The sequence below is a fragment of the Diabrotica virgifera genome, chromosome 3 (assembly GCF_917563875.1).
Source record: "Diabrotica virgifera virgifera chromosome 3, PGI_DIABVI_V3a".
Taxonomy (NCBI): domain Eukaryota; kingdom Metazoa; phylum Arthropoda; class Insecta; order Coleoptera; family Chrysomelidae; genus Diabrotica; species Diabrotica virgifera.
Window position 1 is genome coordinate 257286034 of NC_065445.1, and position 20512 is coordinate 257306545.

A 20512-nucleotide genomic window follows, 5' to 3' on the forward strand; every position below is an offset into this window, starting at 1 on the left:
ACAAGCAGAATATAGAGACAAATTTACAATGGTTATAGCCAACGTTAATTAGTGGAGTCGGAACTAGAAGAAGAAGAACGTTATTAATAGTTTATAAATAGTAAATGCTTATAAAAGCTTATAGTAGAAAATCCCAAAATGCATAAATTTAGAATAATAACATTTTAAATATTTGATCAAGATTGCATCCTTTGTTCACTTGATTATTTGATTCTACAATAAACAGAGAAAAAAACTGTTCTAATGATAGTAACCAAAAACATAATCGATGGATATACGAAGAACACCACCAGATGGCAACTTTGTAAATATGACGTAGATAAGTAACGCAAAAGTTTTGAAAAAAATTATCAACGTAACATCAACAATATTTGACGTAAGATCTAGTTCTTATGATAAGTACATTTCATGCAAATTCGAATTTATGTTGACAAAAACAGTTTAAAAGATTTCTCATTTATAGGTCTGGATCCCGCGTACCAAAAAAAGTTGATTAATAGCAAGCTGAAAATTTGTTAATAGCTTAAGGGTGTCTAGTCGGAGAAACTTTGATGTACGGGAACACTGGAACAGGGGAAGTTTTAATGGTGGAATAGGTTAAAAATTTGGAACGTCAGACTAAGAAAACGTCAGATGTATTTTGTCGGACGGAACTTCCAATTGATTTGTTGCCCTTTCATTAAACTCTCATGCAAAAATCAGACTGGTGTGTATCACCAACTGGGAATTTCAATGAGTGGAACACGAAGAACATGTCAAATGACAGAAATCATGTTGGTTAGTAATAGCAGTCTGATTTCTGCATGAGAGTTTAATGAAAGGGTAACAAATCAATTGGAAGTTCTGTCCGACAAAATACATCTGACGTTTTCGTAGTCTGACGTTCCAAATTTTTAACCTGTTCCACAATTAAAATTTCCCCTGTTCCAGTGTTCCAATATATCAAAGTTTGTCCGACTAGACACCCTTAAGCTATTAACAAATTTTCAGCTTGCTATTAATCAACTTTTTTTGGTACGCGGGATCCAGACCTATAAATGAGAAATCTTTAAACTGTTTTTGTCAACATAAATTCGAATTTGCATGAAATGTACTTATCATAAGAACTAGATCTTACGTCAAATATTGTTGATGTTACGTTGATAATTTTTTTCAAAACTTTTGCGTTACTTATCTACGTCATATTTACAAAGTTGCCATCTGGTGGTGTTCTTCGTATATCCATCGATTATGTTTTTGGTTACTACGACAATTATAATAACAACGAAAATTTTGAGAAAAATCATTGAACGTACCTTTAAAAGTGGCCATGGCAAACTAAGACCCTTAGCAAACCTTTTCGATCTTCCTATGATACTACCGTATTGCCGACTGTCATATTTGATACTTACTAAGCTTATCTAAAATTTGATGTTGCGAATATGTATTCTGGATTTAACAAGCGTGATAATAATTAAGCAAAGTAATAATTTGTTTACTCCTTACATAAAAAAAATTAAATAAAAAAAGTCCAACGTTCAAGACACCACACCAAGATGTATCCGCGAATACTAAACGTTTTCTTGAAATTTTTAAATTCTTTAGACAAATATAAGGTGGGATGTTTCCCTTTCATTAAACTCTCATGCAGAAATCAGACTGCTATTACTAACCAACATGATTTCTGTCATTTGACATGTTCTTCGTGTTCCACTCATTGAAATTCCCAGTTGGTGATACACACCAGTCTGATTTTTGCATGAGAGTTTAATGAAAGGGCAACAAATCAATTGGAAGTTCCGTCCGACAAAATACATCTGACGTTTTCTTAGTCTGACGTTCCAAATTTTTAACCTATTCCACCATTAAAACTTCCCCTGTTCCAGTGTTCCCATATATCAAAGTTTGTCCGACTAGACACCGTTAAGCTATTAACAAATTTTCAGCTTGCTATTAATCAACTTTTTTCTGGTACGCGGGATCCAGACCTATTACATTGCAGTGGTTTTTAAATTAGTAATCCGTAAGTGTATTTGAATTATGAGGGTTTCAATGAAGTACTGAGAAGAATAGGTAAAGAGAAGGAAGTTGAACTTACAATTAAAGAAAGAAAGCTACAGTATCTCGGACATGTGATGCGGGGTGAGAAGTATGGCATAGATGGCAGAAGAAGCATCGGAAGAAGACGAATTTCATGGCTGAAGAACCTGAGAGAATAGTTTGGATGCAGCTCAAAATAACTATTTAGAGTTACTGCCTCAAAAATTAAGATAGCTATGATGATTGTCAACCTCCGTACCGGAGATGGCACCTGAAGAAGAAGAAGTCTATTTATTTATCATATCTTTATGCCACGAAGTTAGCATAGGTCGAGATATCAAATCTGCGAAATTAAAAGACGAATAAAATTTGGGTGGGCGGCTTTCAGAAAGCTGAGAACTAAGGTAGTTAAAATAAACATACCCATATGTCTGAAAAGTAAGTTTTTTGAACACTGTGTGTTTGGAAGTGGAATGTTCATAAATCCTATTTTATATTCTACGATTGGCTCGACCTATGTAAGACTGCTATGGAATTTCATAAATCCCGTGTTGTTCATTTGGAATGTTGTATTTGTTTGCTGTCGTAGAACAAAAACAACGGACGCCGTCGAAAGAATCGCGTCGCTCAAGTGGAATTAGGCAGGTCACGTCGCCAGATTGTCAGACAACCGATGGACAAAACGTATTGTCGAGTGGAGGCCACGAGAAGAAGCACTACGGAGCAGAGGACGACCAGCAACCAGATGGGCTGACGATCTGAAGCGTATTGCCGGCAACTGGATGCAAGCCGCACAAAACAGAGAAAGATGGAAAGAGCTGAGGGAGACCTATGTCCAGCAGTGGACGAGTACGGGTTGATGATGATGATTTGTTTGATCGAACAAGAGATGAAAGTTTTTGTTATGGGTAAATACTGTCTTTATACCTCTTGATTTGAGTATTTTGTCGATATTGTCGATTTTGTCAGTGACGCCTTTGATGTAAAAAAGAAAATCTTTTGAACGATGAGGGTCTGAGTTGAACGATTATGTTGAGATTGAACGAGAGATTGATTCCTGCGTATTATTCTATTTCTGTGTCATTTTGGATAAGAGCATGTTTTAAAGAAACAAGCTCAGCGGGTCTTCTTGCATCATCGCAAAGACGTATTAATCTGGAGACAAGGATATTATTGACTTAATTCATTTGTGAAGGTGGGTAATAAGAAAAATTGCATACATAGGATATAAAGGTTCTAGGTTCTTAAAGAAGATTTGTATCAGTGGCGGATCTAGAAATGTGCCTTGGGGCGGCCTTACCTTGGGGGAACCTCCAATAAAAGACCAACCAAAAGACATAAAAAAGATAAACCCAAACTATAAAAACATATGTATTAAGTTTCCTTAATTTTCTTAATTGGACTTTCGGTAAACAGAGTGATGAAAAGCTTGGGGTTGGTTTTCCTTATGAGAACGTCCAGAAACGGTAGGGATGAATCAGTTTCCATCTCCATCGTGAACTGGACACTAGGATGTATACCATTCAGATAGGTTTGAAAAGATACCAAAGCGTCCTTGCCGATGGGCCAAATGATTAATGTATCGTCAACATATCCTAGCCAACATGTGGATAGTGACCAGGTCTCGAAGTCTTCCATGAAGTTATTGGCAATTAATCGAGGGAGTAGGGAGTCCATTGGAGCACCATTTACAATGATGCTCCAATACAATAGAGATAAGTGGTTTTGCTGGATACTGTATTTAGTTTCCAGAATATTTAGGGTTTCGTCTATATAAATGTTTGTAAAAAGTGACAGGGTCACAGAGGGTGAGATAGCGTATAGTTTAAAAATCCACAAGCATCAATTCCCGCTCAACCTCAACCCAAAGACTCAGACTCACATTATACGAAAGCTTTTCTTCCTTACATCGCAGGCGTCACTGACAAAATCGATACAATCCTCAAATAAAAAAAATAATAAAGACATTATAAAGGCCCAAACCAGACGGGCAACTCTGCAGCGCTACTCTGTGGATCCACAAAGCAGCTTCCGATGATTTACCGTGGGTTCTTATGTGAAGTGGACCTTCAGTGGACCTACCCCAGACGAGCGATTGTGGACAGCCACAGTTGCCGAGCCCAATCCCATAAGCAATGTTTTCTCTATTTCTATTTACATTTTATTATACATTGGATGCATTTGAACTGAACAAAAGAAATACAATCTTGTTTGTTTATTTATGTTAAATAGTGGGGTCCCATCCTAGGTCAAAAAAGGTTTTATTGTTTGTTGTTGAAAACAAAACGATAAGATATCAGTTAAAAGGAGGTTGCAAGCTAACATGTTTTTCACTTTCACTCAGTTGTCAGGTTGTATCAAACTATTTTACGCCTGTAGGATACCCGATGTACTGGTTGATTTTTGAAGTTATACTTCTTTACGGGCGTAATGACGGTGAATTTTTATATGGTAAAACCTAGCGACCGGGCGCATGCGCATTATAACTTTGTTCTGATTGGATGTTCAAATGACATGACAAAAATGATCCAATATGGCAGCTGTGGCACAGCTGTGGGACTGTGGTTTGGTTATAATGTATGGTTGTTGCGTTTTAAAATTTGTAGGAAGAGAAACAACAAACAAAAAGTTAGTTAATGGTTATACTGCCTTTTTAAATAGTTTTCATATTATATTTTTGGACTTATTTACATAGAAGAGATGATTGTTGCATGCCAATGTGAAAGCCCATCAAACTGTGACTAGTATGAGTGCCGCAGATCTCGCTTATTCAAAGCTAAAGAATCTTACACTGGTAAGTGTTTTATAAATAGTTGATCAAATTTTGTTATGATATTTGAACATAGCCACTTCGCACGATGCAAGTGATTGCGAAATTGATTAGTCGTTATACGGGCTCCGATACCTACCTATTTGAACCTACCAAAATACATAAGTAGTATGTAATACTTTTATTTACATAATTTGATTACCATCAAAATTTCTATCAATATTCACCTAATATATTGTTTTCTTACTCTATGTTTTGTTGTATTTTTTCAATTCTAAATCATTTCAATTCAAAATCAAAATAATTTGATTTACATAAGTTAAAAATGTCAAAAATTTAATCCGTTTAGTTAGTCGATCTTCGCACATAATGACAAACTGTCTCTGTGGCGAAGCTTTTAATGCAAGTGAACCCCAATACAACGCAAATACCAGACGCGTGGTAAGTTGGTTCGAATCCCAATAGAAACTTTTATTTTTTTATTTTTTTTATACATTTTATGATTGTAAGTATATTTATTATATAATTTTATTTTCAGAAAATACGTATTTAGTTAAAAAAATTTCCGACAATTAATGTTCAGAAATCATTTGTGGCATTTTTAATGTGTTTGTGTGTGTTTTATTCCTTTATTATTTTAATTTTTGGCACTGATTTAATAAAAATGTTTGAGAAGTAGTAAGTATAAATTAGTTTAATATTTAAATAAAATATAAATAAAAAGTATATTAATTTCGTTTATAATCTAATCATATAATAGAAGTATAACTTCTTACGTGCGTACAAAGTACACACACATTCTTGTTTATGTGCTTCTTTCTGTGATATAGCTGTTTTTGTCTGGTTCTTCTTAATTCCATTTATTGAGTTTATTGGTATTTTTGAAGTTATACTTCTTTAGGCGCGATTGAGATTGAGGGTGAATTTATATTGATCTGCGCGCATGCGCACACCGACAGTTTGGTATTAGTCTTTATACCAAAATTTGGTATTAGTCTTTTGGTCAATATCGGTAAACAAAAATGTTGTATAATATATTAGTATTTATTGTTGCGAGGACAGAAATAAAATCAAATTTATAATTATAGTGACTTTTTAAATAGTTTTTAAAAGCCACAGGTACGTAATTCTAAATGTTTCAGTTGTATTCCAATAAAAAATTATCTTCATACCTATTTGGAAAATGTAAAAAAAATAATGTACTTACCTAGTACTTGCTATGCTATACCCCTAGTAGGCAATGCTTTAATTTACATAATCTAATTACGAACAAACTTTCTACAAATTTTCATCTAATGTATCGTTTTCTTACTCTATATATTGTTGTATTTTAATTCGACAAAAATAAAAACTAATAAAAATTCATATAAACAAAATGTCAAAAAGTTGTTCAGTTTGTGTATATTCCCACATGACTTATACGCGAAGGTGGTGTAGTTTGAAATCGCTTCCACTCTCGTACGGCGGGATACACGGGAAGTAGGTTCAAGCCCAATGCAAGTTATATCATTTTTTTTATAGATTTTATGATTGTAAGTATATTATTATATAATTTTTTTCAGAAAATACGTATTTAATTAAAATTTTTGGCAATAATTATTTTTCAGAAATCATTTGTGGCATTTTTCAATGTGTTTGTGTGTGTTTTATTCTTTTATTTTTTTAATTTTTGGTAGTTTTAATAAAAATTTTTGGAAAGTAGTAGAGAAACTGTTTAAAGTATATTGATTTCGTTGAAATCATATAATAGAAGTATAACTTCTTACGTGCGTACAAAGTACACACATTCTTTTTTTCAAAAGCGTTGAAATTTTATAAAATATTTATAACTATGGACATTACAAACACTGACTTTGACGAACACACTTTTTTAAAAGTTTATTAGCCGGCAAATTTTTAATAATTTGAACAAGCTTACTTTTTTTTCTCACTCATTACATTAAACTCCGCACCCTTCCAAACGATCCACTTCGCAGCGTAGTCGCCGGCGCTAGAAAATCGCCTGTTTCAGCCACTCTGTCGATCCACAGAGTAGCGCTGCAGAGTGGCTCGTCTGGTTTGGGCCTTACCCCCCAAAAAAACTTTCATCTCTTGTCCAATCAGTCAAAGATAACATCCCAAATGAACAACACGGAGTTTATGAAATTTCTTGTGCAGACTGTCCCCGATCTTACATAGGCCAAACTAATCGTAGAATCCAAAATAGGATTTATGAACATTCCATTTCCGTTTGCAATTCCGATTCAATTTCAGCTCCAGGTCAAAACTCAACACGATCTTCATGCAAGTCACAAAATTCAAAAAAAAAATCAAGAATTACACATTTCTCCAAGCCATTCAGTCAAATTAAATTTGAAAAATGTGTAGATATTTTCGTTTTATCGACATGTGACAAATATATCAATATTTGCTGTATTTTACAGTTATTTTTTTAAATGACATCAGATTATTTGAATAAAATAAAAATTTTACGCATTTTTAACAGTTTGAAATACGACGAGTACATAACATAAAAATTAAAACATCTGTTAATCTTTTTATGGCTTTATGTCATCCGTGGGTTTTAGATACGGGTGCATTAAGAATAATGTCCGCAAGTCCTCATGATATTAATTAATAAATCATTCATTAACAATAACCCATAAATCTTCTAGGATGATTACTAAATAGACAATATTATGGCAAGTAGCGCAAATAATATTCAATTTTGTTACTTCCCTGTAGTACATTCTTTCACGGTTTTTGCTGTACATTTTAAAGAACCGCTTGGATTGACATGAAATTTGGCATACGCATAGCTAACATGTCAAAGAAAAAAAGTGATATGGTACCGTTGTGTGCTTTTGCCCTAGGGGTGAGTTTCACCCCATCTCGGGGGTGAAAAATAATATGTCCAAGATAAGTCCCGAAATGGATAAACTGACTAATTTTAAGCAACTTTTGTTCCATACAGTTCTATCACTAAATCGATACTTTTCGAGTTATTTGCAAGTGAATATGTTCATTTTTCAACAAAATAACCACGTTTTTAGACGGTTTTTCGCAAATAACTCAAAACGTAGGCACTTGTCGAAAAAAATATTCTTACCAAAACTATAGCCTATAAAAAATTGAAAAAAACGGTGTATATATTAGGTCTCTATACCTAGCAAAAGCAGAGTTATAACTAGTGTGACCATCTCCAATTTAGTCAAATTCGGGACAAGGCTGAAAAAACTACCTAAAATCCGGGACTTTTCAATGAAAATCGGGCCATTTTTTTTAACATAAAACTTGATTATCATCATCTTATTGATTATTTAACATTTTTATGTTGACAAAAATGTTTTTGATGGAATGGGTTGTAATGATTATTTCATTCATAGGAGATTCTGACCAATGGAAAGCTACAGAAATAAAAAATAAACTGATGATTTTTGATAATGTCCCGTCGTCAAGTATATTACGTCAGATGCCCTTCGTTGCTACGAAAAAATACATTCAGTGACATTAATGACAATTAATGTTTTAAAAATTATAAAAGTGATGGATGACTTTCAACCGTCAAATATTTATAACAACTGTGTGTTTAATTGTACTAATTTGTACCTACATAAATAAATTACAATAAAATTTTGGTTTTAACAGTTTTATTCATGAAATAATCGCAACAAATTGCACTCGATCTCTAAAATTAATATAGAATTTTTGCCCTCGTGACACTTTCGACATAATTTCACTCCCCTTCGGGTCGTGAAATTAAAACTGTCAAAGTGTCACTCGGGAAAAATTTAATAATTTTAGAGCTCTTGTGAAATTACTACTGATAATTACATTTTTGTTAGTTTTTGACGTTTCGACTTTGAATCCGGAAATCGTTCTCAAAAAACGAAAAATTAGAAAATCAACTAATGTTGGATTTCCATGTAAATTGCATCTTGGGTTAAAATATAATTATCATTATTTGATATTTATGTTTTTAAATCGTCTTTTCAGAAGACGATAATTAAAATACAGAAACCGGAAAAAGTCCAGATTTTGAGTTTTCGTAGAATTGATATAAAATGCATGCGTTTTGGATGTGGTATTAGTATAGTATAACAGTCTAGAAATGCTAGACTTTTTTTCGTCCCACCAATTTAATTTGATGTGAATTCTTAGAAGAATAATCTATTAAAAATTTCAAAATGGAATTTTACCAAAATGTTGAAAATCCACAAAGAAAATGAAATGTTTTTCCTGTAGTTGGCTGTATACCATCAATCACAAAATTGGAAAATAATCCTTTGTAAAAGGTATAAAATTTTTTATTAAAAATCTCTTTAAAGGGCTACATCAGAGCAAAACGTTTTCGATTTTTTATAAAATCATCATCAGTGTTAAGATAAACTTGATCAGAGCCACAAAAGAAAAATATTTTTTTGCCATTAAGTCATCGGTATGTAAACAAGTAAATTTTGGATCCCACGTGTTGGGATATACATTACCTTAGGATTATCCCAGTTGCCATGTAACCATCACAAGGCAATTTTTCAAAGTATGCACTTATAACGCATCAATGTGATATTTAAAGGGTGTTTACCCTAATATTTTTCTTTTGTGGCTCAGCTAGCATCAAGTTTATCTTAACACTGATGATGATTTTATAAAAAACCGAAAACGTTTTGTTGTGATGTAGCCCTTTAAAGGAATTTTTAATAAAACATTTTATACCTTTTACAAAGGATTTTTTTCCAATTTTGAAAATGTTGAAAATTCGGATGGCCCGGAAGCCTTGTCCGGGACGCCGGGACACGACTTCGTAATTCGGGCCATGTCCCGGATTTTTCGGGCTAGTTGGTCACACTAGTTATAACTAATGAAAAATAGGTTCATATTCGAAAAATTCCAAATAGAATAGTTCAATGTGAAATATCCAAATAATGAAGCATTCTTGGGGAAAACTCAACAACTTTTTTAAAGTGTTTAAAAATAGTTATTTTCCTAACAAGTGCAGAAAGTCATTCTTTTCCGCACGCGACTGCAGTTTGCCGAACGACGCGGAGCGGGAGTTCGGCAAGCAGTCGAGTGCGGAAAAGAGACTTTCTGCAAGAGTTAGGAACAATATTTTTTCTAAGAGTCTTTAAAAAATTACCAAATCTTAATCAATTAATTTAATTAATATGAAAATACATACACAAATTAATTCTTTGACAAGGTTGTCAAAACCAAACTTTCAATATAATTAGTTAGCATGACGACAATCTTGGTTTCCATGACGATGATTCAAAACGACTGTTATTGTCTACCGATTTGACTTTCGAATATTATGTCAAAATAATTTTATTTCATCGAATTGTCGCGTTAATTTCACTAAAACAGGAACACAATAAGATATATTTGAAATAAATTAGTAAATAATATCCAAATATTAGTTTATTGCATGTATTATAATTACTTTAAGGCCATATTAACATATCTAAATTAACACGCGTGCGGAAAAGTAAAAACCGCGTGCGGAAAAGTAACACGCGTGCGGAAAAAGTAACACGCGTGCGGAAAAGTGAAACTTTCTAAACTAAAATGCGTGCGCAAAAGTAGACATTTTTGCACGCTCGTAGAAAAAAGCTTTATTTCTGTTTTTATAAAAAAAATTTCTAGCATCAAATGTAACCAAGTTACGCTCAAAATAAAGTTGGTCCCTTTTGTTTTGGCAAAAAAAAATCAGGAAGATCACCTTCCAATTAGCAACTTAAATGAAATTAATCGTTACCGCTTCACAAGTTACTTTACTGATGTTGTATTTATATGATCTGTAAGTTTCATCGATTCAAAGTGCTTATTTTTGAAAAAATTTAGTTTTAAAGTAAAATTTTTAAAAATTTTAATTTTGAAAAAAATGCTTTTTTTCAAAATAACTTAAAAATTGTTAGAGATACCAAAAATCTTAAACAATAAAAAAAGTAGGCTTTACTTTTCTGAATATTTTGTATTTATTTGTTTTTCTGTAAGACAAAAATTGGTTAAGATTCGGTGTTTCTAATTAGGTGTTTCTAGTTAAGTGACTCGTTAAAGTCCTTTTAACTACAGCTTATTCAAAAATAAGGACTTTGAACCGATGAAACTTACAGATCATATGATCAATACATACGCGAGTAAAAAACTTGTGAAGTGGTAACAATTAAGTTCATTTGAAATATGCTAATTAGGGGGTGATTTTCCCGATTTCTTACCAAAAAAAGGGACCAACTTTATTTTGAGCGTAACTTGTTTACTTTTGATGATAAATTTTTTTTTAAAAACAATATTAAGCGTTTTTTAAATACTTTAAAAAAGTTAAAATGAGTTTTGCCCAAAAAAGTGCTTCGTTTTTTGGTTATGGCACGTTAAAATATTTGATTTGGAATTTGACGAATATGAACTTGTTTTTCATTAGCTATAATTCTGCTTCTACTATATATATTGACCTAATATATACACCATGTTTTTAACTTTTTTACATGCTATATTTTGATAAGAATTTTTTTTACGATCAAATACTTACTTTTTGAGTTATTTGCGAAAAACCGTTTGAAAACGTGGTTATTTTGTAAAAAAAAATAACATATTCACTCGCAAATAACTCGAAAAGTATTAATTTGGTGAAAAAACTTTATAGAGCAAAAGTTGCTTAGAATTAGTCGTTTTATCCATTTCCGGACTTATTTGGTACATATATTTTTCACCCTCAAAAGGGCGTGAAACTCACCCCTAGGGCAAAAGCACACATCGGCACAATATCACTTTTTTTCTTTGACTTGTTAGCTATGTGCGTGCCAAATTTCATGTCAATCCAAGGCGTTCTTTAAAATTTAGAGGTTTTGCAATATTTTACCTTTAAAGAACGTACTACTGTCCAAAAATAGACTTTACATCTAGTGCTGCAGGACACATAAAACATTTTTTTAAACCCAAATTTTAGTTAAAATTAAAAGACAGCTAATATTTTATTTCGGTTCAGAGATGATGATTCACCATCCCCATACGTCCGTTTCAGTCCCTCCAGACCTCTTCAGTGGGGCTACATGAACACGTCTGAATCCAAATGAAACCAAGCTGCCTATTTAAGCAGAATTATAAAAACAATTCGCGTATGTCGAACGCTGTAGCGACATCTATTAAAGAAAAGAAATCGGAAGTCCCAAATGTAAACAATAAATCTGAAAATTCTCGTGAAACCACTTTCTGGTAACATCCTTAATCTCTATTTTTACAATTTATAAGAAAAGAAGACGACGAATAAAGGTCAATGGTGGACACCCAGACAACATTCTACGAGAGATCATGGGACATGATGTATCCCACCGATAGACAGACAACACACACGGCCAAAACAATAACTGCTTGATAATGTAAGTATTACTAGATAGTATTGTAGCTCTATGTAATCTAACAAAACCTTGCTCTATGTAAGCTCCTTCTCTGATTACACTTTGATGGTATCTAGTCCTATAAATGATATATAACATTTTTGTTTCAGACCTGCTTACTGATGCCAGAATAACCACAGCTCTCTACGCAGATACAGCGATCTACACAGCAACCAAGGTCAACACAAGAAACCATCTGGATAGATTAGCCGACGAAACAGAAAAATGAAAGAACCAAATCAACATAAAGAAAACCTAATTCATTATTTTCACACAATAATAACCACCCAGAGAAGAAATACGAACAAGAGACAATAGGATCCAGTGAGAAGACGTTAAAGTATGTACCTAGAAGTCTACATTTTCAAAATAAGCCCTCTATCACAGCCCAAGAAGATCCTTTTTCTACGTTATAGTGGTGTCATATGCAGTCCCAGAGACTAACTGGAAGAAGCTCATAAGAACAGAGACGGCTTGCTACAGACTAATCCAAGGATCACAGTAACAAGACAAAACTACGAATGCAAAAATCCAAGAAAAGCTCCAGTACATACCACTGAGGAAGGTGGCCATGAAGAGGTCCAGGAAGACTACTACCACTAGGTCAGAAGAAGATTCATAAAGATCAGAGATATTCTAGTCGGAAACGGAGTGCAGACGATACATCTCGGAAATCATAGATTGATTGACCATGTTCTAGGCTGAACTATATGTTAAACTGTGTTGCTCTGTGCCGCGGAAATGTTGCGTTCTGCAAGTGAGCCGTTTCACGGTTCTGAACATGACAGCTGACGTGATAGTATATGGTTTCGATCCAGGCTAATTAGTTCTTAAGCTTGCTATCTCGACCGGAAATGCATATCCAATGCTAAGCGACGTTGGCACCAGTAAGGTCAGAATTGGACTTTGAGCGTCAGTCCCAACCCATACTCTTCTTAGAAGGACAGCATACTTTCTAGTACAAGCATGTTGTGTTCGGCAGATTACGTCTTTATTTGCATATTGATATTTATTATAACTTTACTTATTTTTGTTTTTCACTAAAGCTACAGCCCAAGTCGGGCTCAGGTTTTCCCCAGCATACGCCTCTAATATCTCTGTCCCTGGCTGCTCTCCTCCAGTTAAACACCCTCCCTCAATATCTCTTTAGTGTTTTATACTAAACTATATATTTGAAACAATTACAATGACGTTTCCAGTTCGTCTGGCCATTCGTTTATGCCAGCTGATCGAGATTTTGGTCAAGTTGAGCTACATGCAAGTCACCAACAAATATTATGAAATATATTGTAAGGAAGGACAAGTCCGCAAGCTGGGCTATGATTGGACTTTGTATGACATAAAACATGCAGCACTTTCACTCAAAAAAGTTATAGATCAGGTACTGCCGGAATTGCCAATGGAGCCTGCTGTTAAGAAGAAATAACTGGATAGCTTATCACAATTTTTAGTTAGTTTATCACATTTATCAGACAAAGAATGGGTATTAGACATGGATCCCGCGTACCAAAAAAAGTTAAATAATAGCAAGCTGAAAATTTGTTAATAGCTTAACGGTGTCTGGTCGGACAAACTTTGATGTATGGAAACACTGGAACAGGGGAAGTTTTAATTGTGGAACAAGTTAAAAATTTGGAACGTCAGACTACGAAAACGTTCCATGTATTTTGTCGGACAGAACTTCCAATTGATTTGTTAGTATTTCCTTAAGGTACTAGTACACTTTAGAAGACCAAAAATAAGCATTTTTTCAAGATTTTTTTCTCAGAACCTTTATTTAAAGTGAACATAAAGCTTTTTACATATTAATATCTAACTCTTAGAGAATACAAAAAATATATCTTTTTTCATTTATGCAAGTACACTAATATTATAGAGGGCGCCAAAGTCGAGGCCTCGAAAAAAAGTAGTTCCGATGGCTGACAGTTAATCTCAGGATTGGGATCTCTGAAACAAAAAAACCCGTACGGCATTTGAAAAAGGACAACGTGACAATTTACTACCGATAGTGAAAAATTCCGCAAAAAAAAAGATTTTACGGAAATTTGAAAAAAATTTGTGAAAAAATCGCCTGTTTTTCTTCAGTTTTTCATGGCTAAAAAATATTTATTTTTTATTATTTGGTCAAATTGTGGTAAATTGTCACGCAAGAAACCTTCCCTTTTCAAATGCAGTACGATTTTTTTATTTTAGATATCCCATTCCTGAGATTAACTGTCCGCCATCATTTTTCGAGGTCTCGACTTTTGCGCCCTCTACAATATTAGTGTACATGCATAAATGAAAAAAGTTATATTTTTTGTACTCTCTAAGAGTTGGATATTAATATGTAAAAAGTTTTATGTTCATTTTTAATAAAGGTTCTGAGAAAAAAATTCTTGAAAAAAATTATTATTATTGGTCTTCTAAAGTGTACTAGTACCTTAAACTATCATGCAAAAATCAGACTGGTGTTTATCACCAACTGAGCATTTTAATGAGTGGGACACGAAGAACATGTCAAATGACAGGAATTATATTGGTGATAAATAGCAGTCTGATTTTTGCATGAGAGTTTAATGAAACGGTAGCAAATCAATTGGAAGTTCTGTCCGACAAAATACATTGGGCGTTTTCGTAATCTGACGTTCCAAATTTTTAAACTGTTCCACAATTAAAACTTCCCCTGTTCCAGTGTTCCCCTATATCAAAGTTTGTCCGACTAGACACCCTTAAGCTATTAACAAATTTTCAGCTCGGTATTAATCAACTTTTTTTTGGTACGCGGGATCCAGGCCTATATTAGATCCAGAGTTAACTTGGTTAGATCCAATTTTGAAAGATTAGTATCGTGAAAATATAATTGAAAAAGTGAAGATATAAGATCGCAGGTAATAACCTGCGATCAATGTGAAGATGGAGAAGAATGTTGATGCCTTCTGGAGGACGACATTTACATGTCATGATTTGTTTTTAATTTACTATATTGCTTTCCAAACAAGCAGAAATGCATTTTCAGTTCATATTTTTATTTTAATCATTTAGGGACAATTACACTATATTTTATCCGTTTTTTTTTAATAATAAAGCTTGTTGTTACTAATAAATAGGGCAAATTAAAAAATAAAAAAGTACATTTTTCAAGTTTTGTGTTTTTTTAACTTTTATTAATAACGGAGTGGCAGTTTTCCCAATTTCCTGAAAAATGTAAAATAAGGACAAAGTGCGATTTGAAAGTCTGCTCCTCACTTTGAAAACGAATACTTTTTCAAATTATTCTTAATTGATCAGATTCTTATTTATATGGATAATAAATAACGCAGTCATCGGTGTTTGCAAACAATCCTGATAATAATAAAACATCCCACCTTATATTTGTCTAAAGAATTTAAAAATTTCAAGAAAACGTTTAGTATTCGCGGATACATCTTGGTGTGGTGTCTTGAACGTTGGACTTTTTTTATTTAATTTTTTTTATGTAAGGAGTAAACAAATTATTACTTTGCTTAATTATTATCACGCTTGTTAAATCCAGAATACATATTCGCAACATCAAATTTAGATAAGCTTAGTAAGTATCAAATATGACAGTCGGCAATACGGTAGTATCATAGGAAGATCGAAAAGGTTTGCTAAGGGTCCCAGTTTGCCATGGCCACTTTTAAAGGTACGTTCAAATATTTTTCTCAAAATTTTCGTTGTTATATTATGTTTTATATGTTTAAGTTTAATTGCTTGTTTATGTATGTGTAACATGAAGTAATTTATGGTCAGCTGATTTATATAATCTTGACAATTATATATAATGGATTTTTTCCTATTTTTTTAATGCTTGACTTGCATTCGGATAAAAATAACATATTTTACGTTTATTTCTGTATTTTCTTCTTCTTATTGTCTGTTATATCTTCACATACTTGCCCCTCATTATTTATAACATAACTTCGCCTCTTTCATGAAAGGCTTCCATGATATCCAACTCGTGATATTCTACGGGTGATTCTCACCACTCCTCATTTTTTCATTCTCTTAGTGTGTTCATTTCCTCGTTTTTTTCTTTTAAATACCCTTCTTCTTCTTCTTCTTCTTTTTGTATAGACATGACTCTGTCTATTTTTCAATGTGCCTCCAATAAGTTGTCGTTCCATTGTTTTCGTGGTCTTCCCACTGATCGTCTTCCTATTGGGGAACTTCTCTCGCTATCCTTACTACTCTATTTGTTGTTATTTGGCTTATGTGGTCATTCCATTCTATTCTTCTGTTTCTTACCCAGTTATTAATGTTCTCCACCTTGCATCTCCGTCGTATATCTGTACCTCTAGCCAGTGAGGTAGTGCCATAAAACCACGGCACTACCTTCCTAACTATGCAGAAGCATATTTTTATTTTTAAAATCTTTTAATGCCTGTTAATTTTGTGTGTGTATTTCTTTTTATCTTCATAAATTATATAAAATCTGGCAACTGTGCGCGTAGTACAATCGCTGCCACTTACAGAGGAGATTATTCGGCTGGAGAATCTTGAGCCAAAATTGGTACCGGCACGGCTGAAAAGAGAAAGATTTTACGAGCATCCTATATAAGTGACAGAGAAAGAGATATATTGGACTATTTAGTATACATTAAATGAGAATCTCGTGCCGGACACACGGGTATCTATTTATTTTGAGTTTCTTTAAGTGCTGGCTTGTCGCTTTTGTTATGTCTATTTTCTGTTAAAGTTTTTGTATTTATAATATTATTATTAAACTTTTAGTGCATCATGATCGTGGGTGTAGTATAAATAATATTTTGATTATTTCTTAAGTTTAATGTATTAATTGACAGTGAATCAGATTAGTATCTTAAAAAACTCTTTTGGTGGTTTTTCTTTACAAATTTTATAAGGTTTTGTGGAGCTTTCGAGTTAGCTTAAAGAGGTCACGACGAAAAAAAATTCACAAAATAGAGGCATATTTAAGAAACTGGTCAATTTTAGCGCCGAATAGACAACGACTTAAAGGTTCATAATATTTAAAGTTCCAGATCTTTCAAAGGTCTACCGTCTCCTGACATGTAGTTGCTTCTAATATATTTATGTCTGAGAAGTTTTCTGCTTACAAGCGTCAGTTCCCCGAATCATTTTTTAATGAAACATGGAGACAATTTTAATTTTTAAACAAAACTCGGTTTAAAACTGAATTAGAAGTACTGTATTAGTGAGACGAATTAAGTACTACCTCTGGGGCTATTCCGCTATGAGTTTTATTAAATGAGGAAGGTTTAAAAAGCACATTGGAAGAAACTACTAAACTTTTAAGCATTTTAATTACCATTCCTATATCAATATCTAAAGCAGAACGCTGTTGTTTTTCGATGTTAAAACGAATTAAAACATTAGTTAAAAATACAATGAAAGAAGAACGACTTAGGTATGTTATCTGCAGAAAAGCATTTTGTAAATGGTATTGATAATTTTAATAATAAAGTCATTGAAAACTTTGCAACCAAAAAAAAACAAGAAGAATGTATCGTAAACTTTAAAAGTGGTATTAACACAACTTTGTGCATGTGTGTAAATAATGAAATAGTATTATTTTTATAATTTTGTAAATAGAGACTAAATCGTAATACAAGCTAAGTAATATTAGCAGTAAATAATGGTTGTAAGAAGAGAGTTTTTTATTGTTAATGAATTTACGGAACTGTTTTGATAAATTTTGAACAATTTCTTGGCACTTGAGATAAATAGACATAAGATACATAAGGTAAAAGTATCAGCGCCTATTTTTTTAATTTTTATTCTATAACTTTTTTGACAATATCGTGAACCCGTCACTAAAAATGTTGGCGGCTGTCCGAATTCTGGCACTACCTTCTTAAAGTGGTACGAGCCGCCACTGCCTCTAGCTCTGTCCCATAGAGCCTTAGCATCTATTTTTCGAAGGGTTTTCATCTCCGCTGTTTCTAGCAATCTTTTTATCCTCTCTGTGTCAGGTCGTGTTCCTGCGCGTATGTCATTATTGGTCTGATGACTGTTGGTAAATTCTGCCTTTCATTTCTTTTCCGATATTTTTATTTCTCCATATTATGTCATTCAGGCAACCTGCGGCTTTGTTGGCTCTATTCACTTGATCTTCTACTTCTGTTTCGAGCTTTCCCTAGATAGATAGTGCAATGCCTAGTTATTTAAACTCTATCACTTGTTATATTATCTGACCCTCTAGCTCTTCTCTACATCTTATTGGATTTGCTGTTATAACCATTTTTTTGTCTTTTTTGGGGAAATTAACATGTTAATTTTCTGGCGGTTATATTATATTGATGCACCATACGTTGTAAATTATCTTAATTTTGAGAGATTAGTATTGCATCGTCTGCATAACAGATTATTGTATGTTGTTTGTCTCCCATTTGGTATCCTTCCTTAGTTTTTAATTTTTTTATTATTTCATCCACGATCAGGTTGAACAATAAATGAGCCAAGGAATTCCTCTGTCTTATCCCATTGCCAGCTTCAATTGTGTCAGTTAATTCATCTTCCACTGTTATTAATTTTATTGCGTTATTCTGGTATATGTTTTCGATCGTTTTAATAATTCCTAGGGGCACCTCTCTTGAATATAACAAATGGATAACTTCCGTGAATTCGACCTTGTCAAATGCATTCTTAAGGTCCATGAAACATAAATATGCCGGTTGGTTGTATTCTAATGATTTCTCTTCAACTTGCTTCATTATAAATATAGCGTCGATGCATGATCTTCCCAACCTAAAACCGTGTTGTTCTTCTACTAATGTTCTAATATTTCATTCAGTTTGTTTCTTATCACTTTGTTGTTAATTTTATTGTTGTGTTTAATAAGTTAATTCCTCAGTAATTATCCGGGTCCGATTAGTCTCTTTTTTTGAAGAGACGTATTAGAATGCTTGATCTTCATTCTTGTGGTATTCTGTTTTGTATTAGTTGTAGATTAAAAGTACGTACAGTAGAGTGGTGTAAAAAGTACAAATGGGAGGTAGCAGATCACTAGAATTTAGGATGAACAAGGGGATAAAACAGGGAGATAGCCTAATCCCACTCCTATTCGTCATAATTATGGATAAATTATTTAAAACTGTAAAAATAAGGACAAATCAGTTAAAAACAATAATAGGCTACACACACCTAACACTAGTTATGATTGAAGAACTGTATGCGGACGACGTCGTTCACATAGCAGACAACCCGAGAAAGATGCAACGACTAATTGATGTATGGACTGAGGAAATAGAGAAAATGAAATTAGAAATAAACATCAGCAAATGCAAGACGATGAAGATAGGTCAGCAGGAGCAGGAGATTGGAGGCGAAATACGAGTGTTCTGTAGAGGACAAGAATTCGAGAGGGTGACGGCCTACGAGTACCTGGGCACGATAATATCAAATGACGGAAAGCTAGACCTAGAAATTGCAAATAGGACAAAGAAAGCTACGAAAATATATTATGCGATTAATAATACCTAAGGGGCAGACCTAGGGGTGGATGGAGCAAATCGAGGAAATCGGGACAAAGAGGGGGAAAACAGTGCAACAGATGAAGGAAATGGCAGGAGACCAGAAGGCGTGGAAGAAATGTGTAAAAGATGGATAGGTGATACCAAAGTACGACGCTCTTATAGGGCATAAGGACAACGAGAAGAAGAAGAAGAAGAAGAAGTATTAGTTGTACATAGTTGTAATAGTTGTTAAGTCAGATCAGAGTTCGTTCGATATTCTGTCCTCTCCTGGTGATTTTCTGTTAATGTCCTTAATGCTTCCTTTACCACTCCGTCCTCGATATGTCCTCCTTATAATTTAATATTGATTGAAAATTATCGAATGATACAGCTAAAAATATAAGATTGTTTTTCCCATGTGAAAAATTGGGAAAAAAAGTTTGGAAAAGTTACTAATTTATTATGGGTGCTAAATGTTCTGTCTATATAAGTGCTCAGATTCTGAGTTTCGTTTAGAATGAAAATTGGCAGCAGAAACCGGTTTCTAATACACAGATCCTGAAAAACAAGCTCACTCTTTTGCCGCTGATATTTTAGTGCCTACATCTAGATCTCTTGTTAACCATATTCTTTTAAGCTCTATTTGTTATTTCATCGGGACCAAGATTATCATGTTGATTAATTCAAAAATAAACGTGGCTTTAAATTTTTATTACTAGGTTACGAGTAATTAGGTAGTACAATAATAATTGTGCTATTAAAAGATTACGTAAATGCAGAGTTATATTTTTTTAAATCACATTTTCGTTACGAGTGTTTTATGAGCAAATATTTGTATATGTTCTTAATTAAACAATATTAAAGTTCTTAGAAGACGTATAAGAAACCTTCAGAAATTCGGGGTTTTCAACAATTTGACA

The 20512-nt window shown here is 33.3% G+C and overlaps 2 protein-coding genes across 9 annotated transcripts in view; one reads left to right on the top strand and one right to left on the bottom strand.

Moving 5' to 3' along the window:
* LOC114329669 (breast cancer anti-estrogen resistance protein 3 homolog) overlaps positions 1 to 20512 on the bottom strand; it is a 288951-nt gene that overhangs the window by 16064 nt on the left and 252375 nt on the right. Inside the window, exon 1 of one of the 6 annotated variants that reach the window (XM_028278856.2) lies at positions 1296 to 1564. The exons of the other annotated variants lie outside the window; for them this stretch is intronic. The gene's annotated coding sequence lies outside the window, so the exon portion shown is untranslated. Of the gene's footprint in view, positions 1 to 1295; positions 1565 to 20512 lie in introns of those variants that run through there. 6 annotated transcript variants of the gene reach the window in all.
* The window catches only part of LOC114329671 (aquaporin AQPcic), a 50387-nt gene continuing 45430 nt past the window's right edge, over positions 15556 to 20512 (top strand). The window contains exon 1 of one of the 3 annotated variants that reach the window (XM_028278857.2): positions 15556 to 15802. In XM_028278857.2, coding sequence (XP_028134658.2) covers positions 15787 to 15802 — 16 coding nt within the window. In that variant the 5' untranslated portion in view covers positions 15556 to 15786. The remainder of the gene's footprint in view (positions 15803 to 20512) is intronic. The other 2 variants (XM_050647343.1, XM_050647344.1) reach the window with 2 other exon arrangements.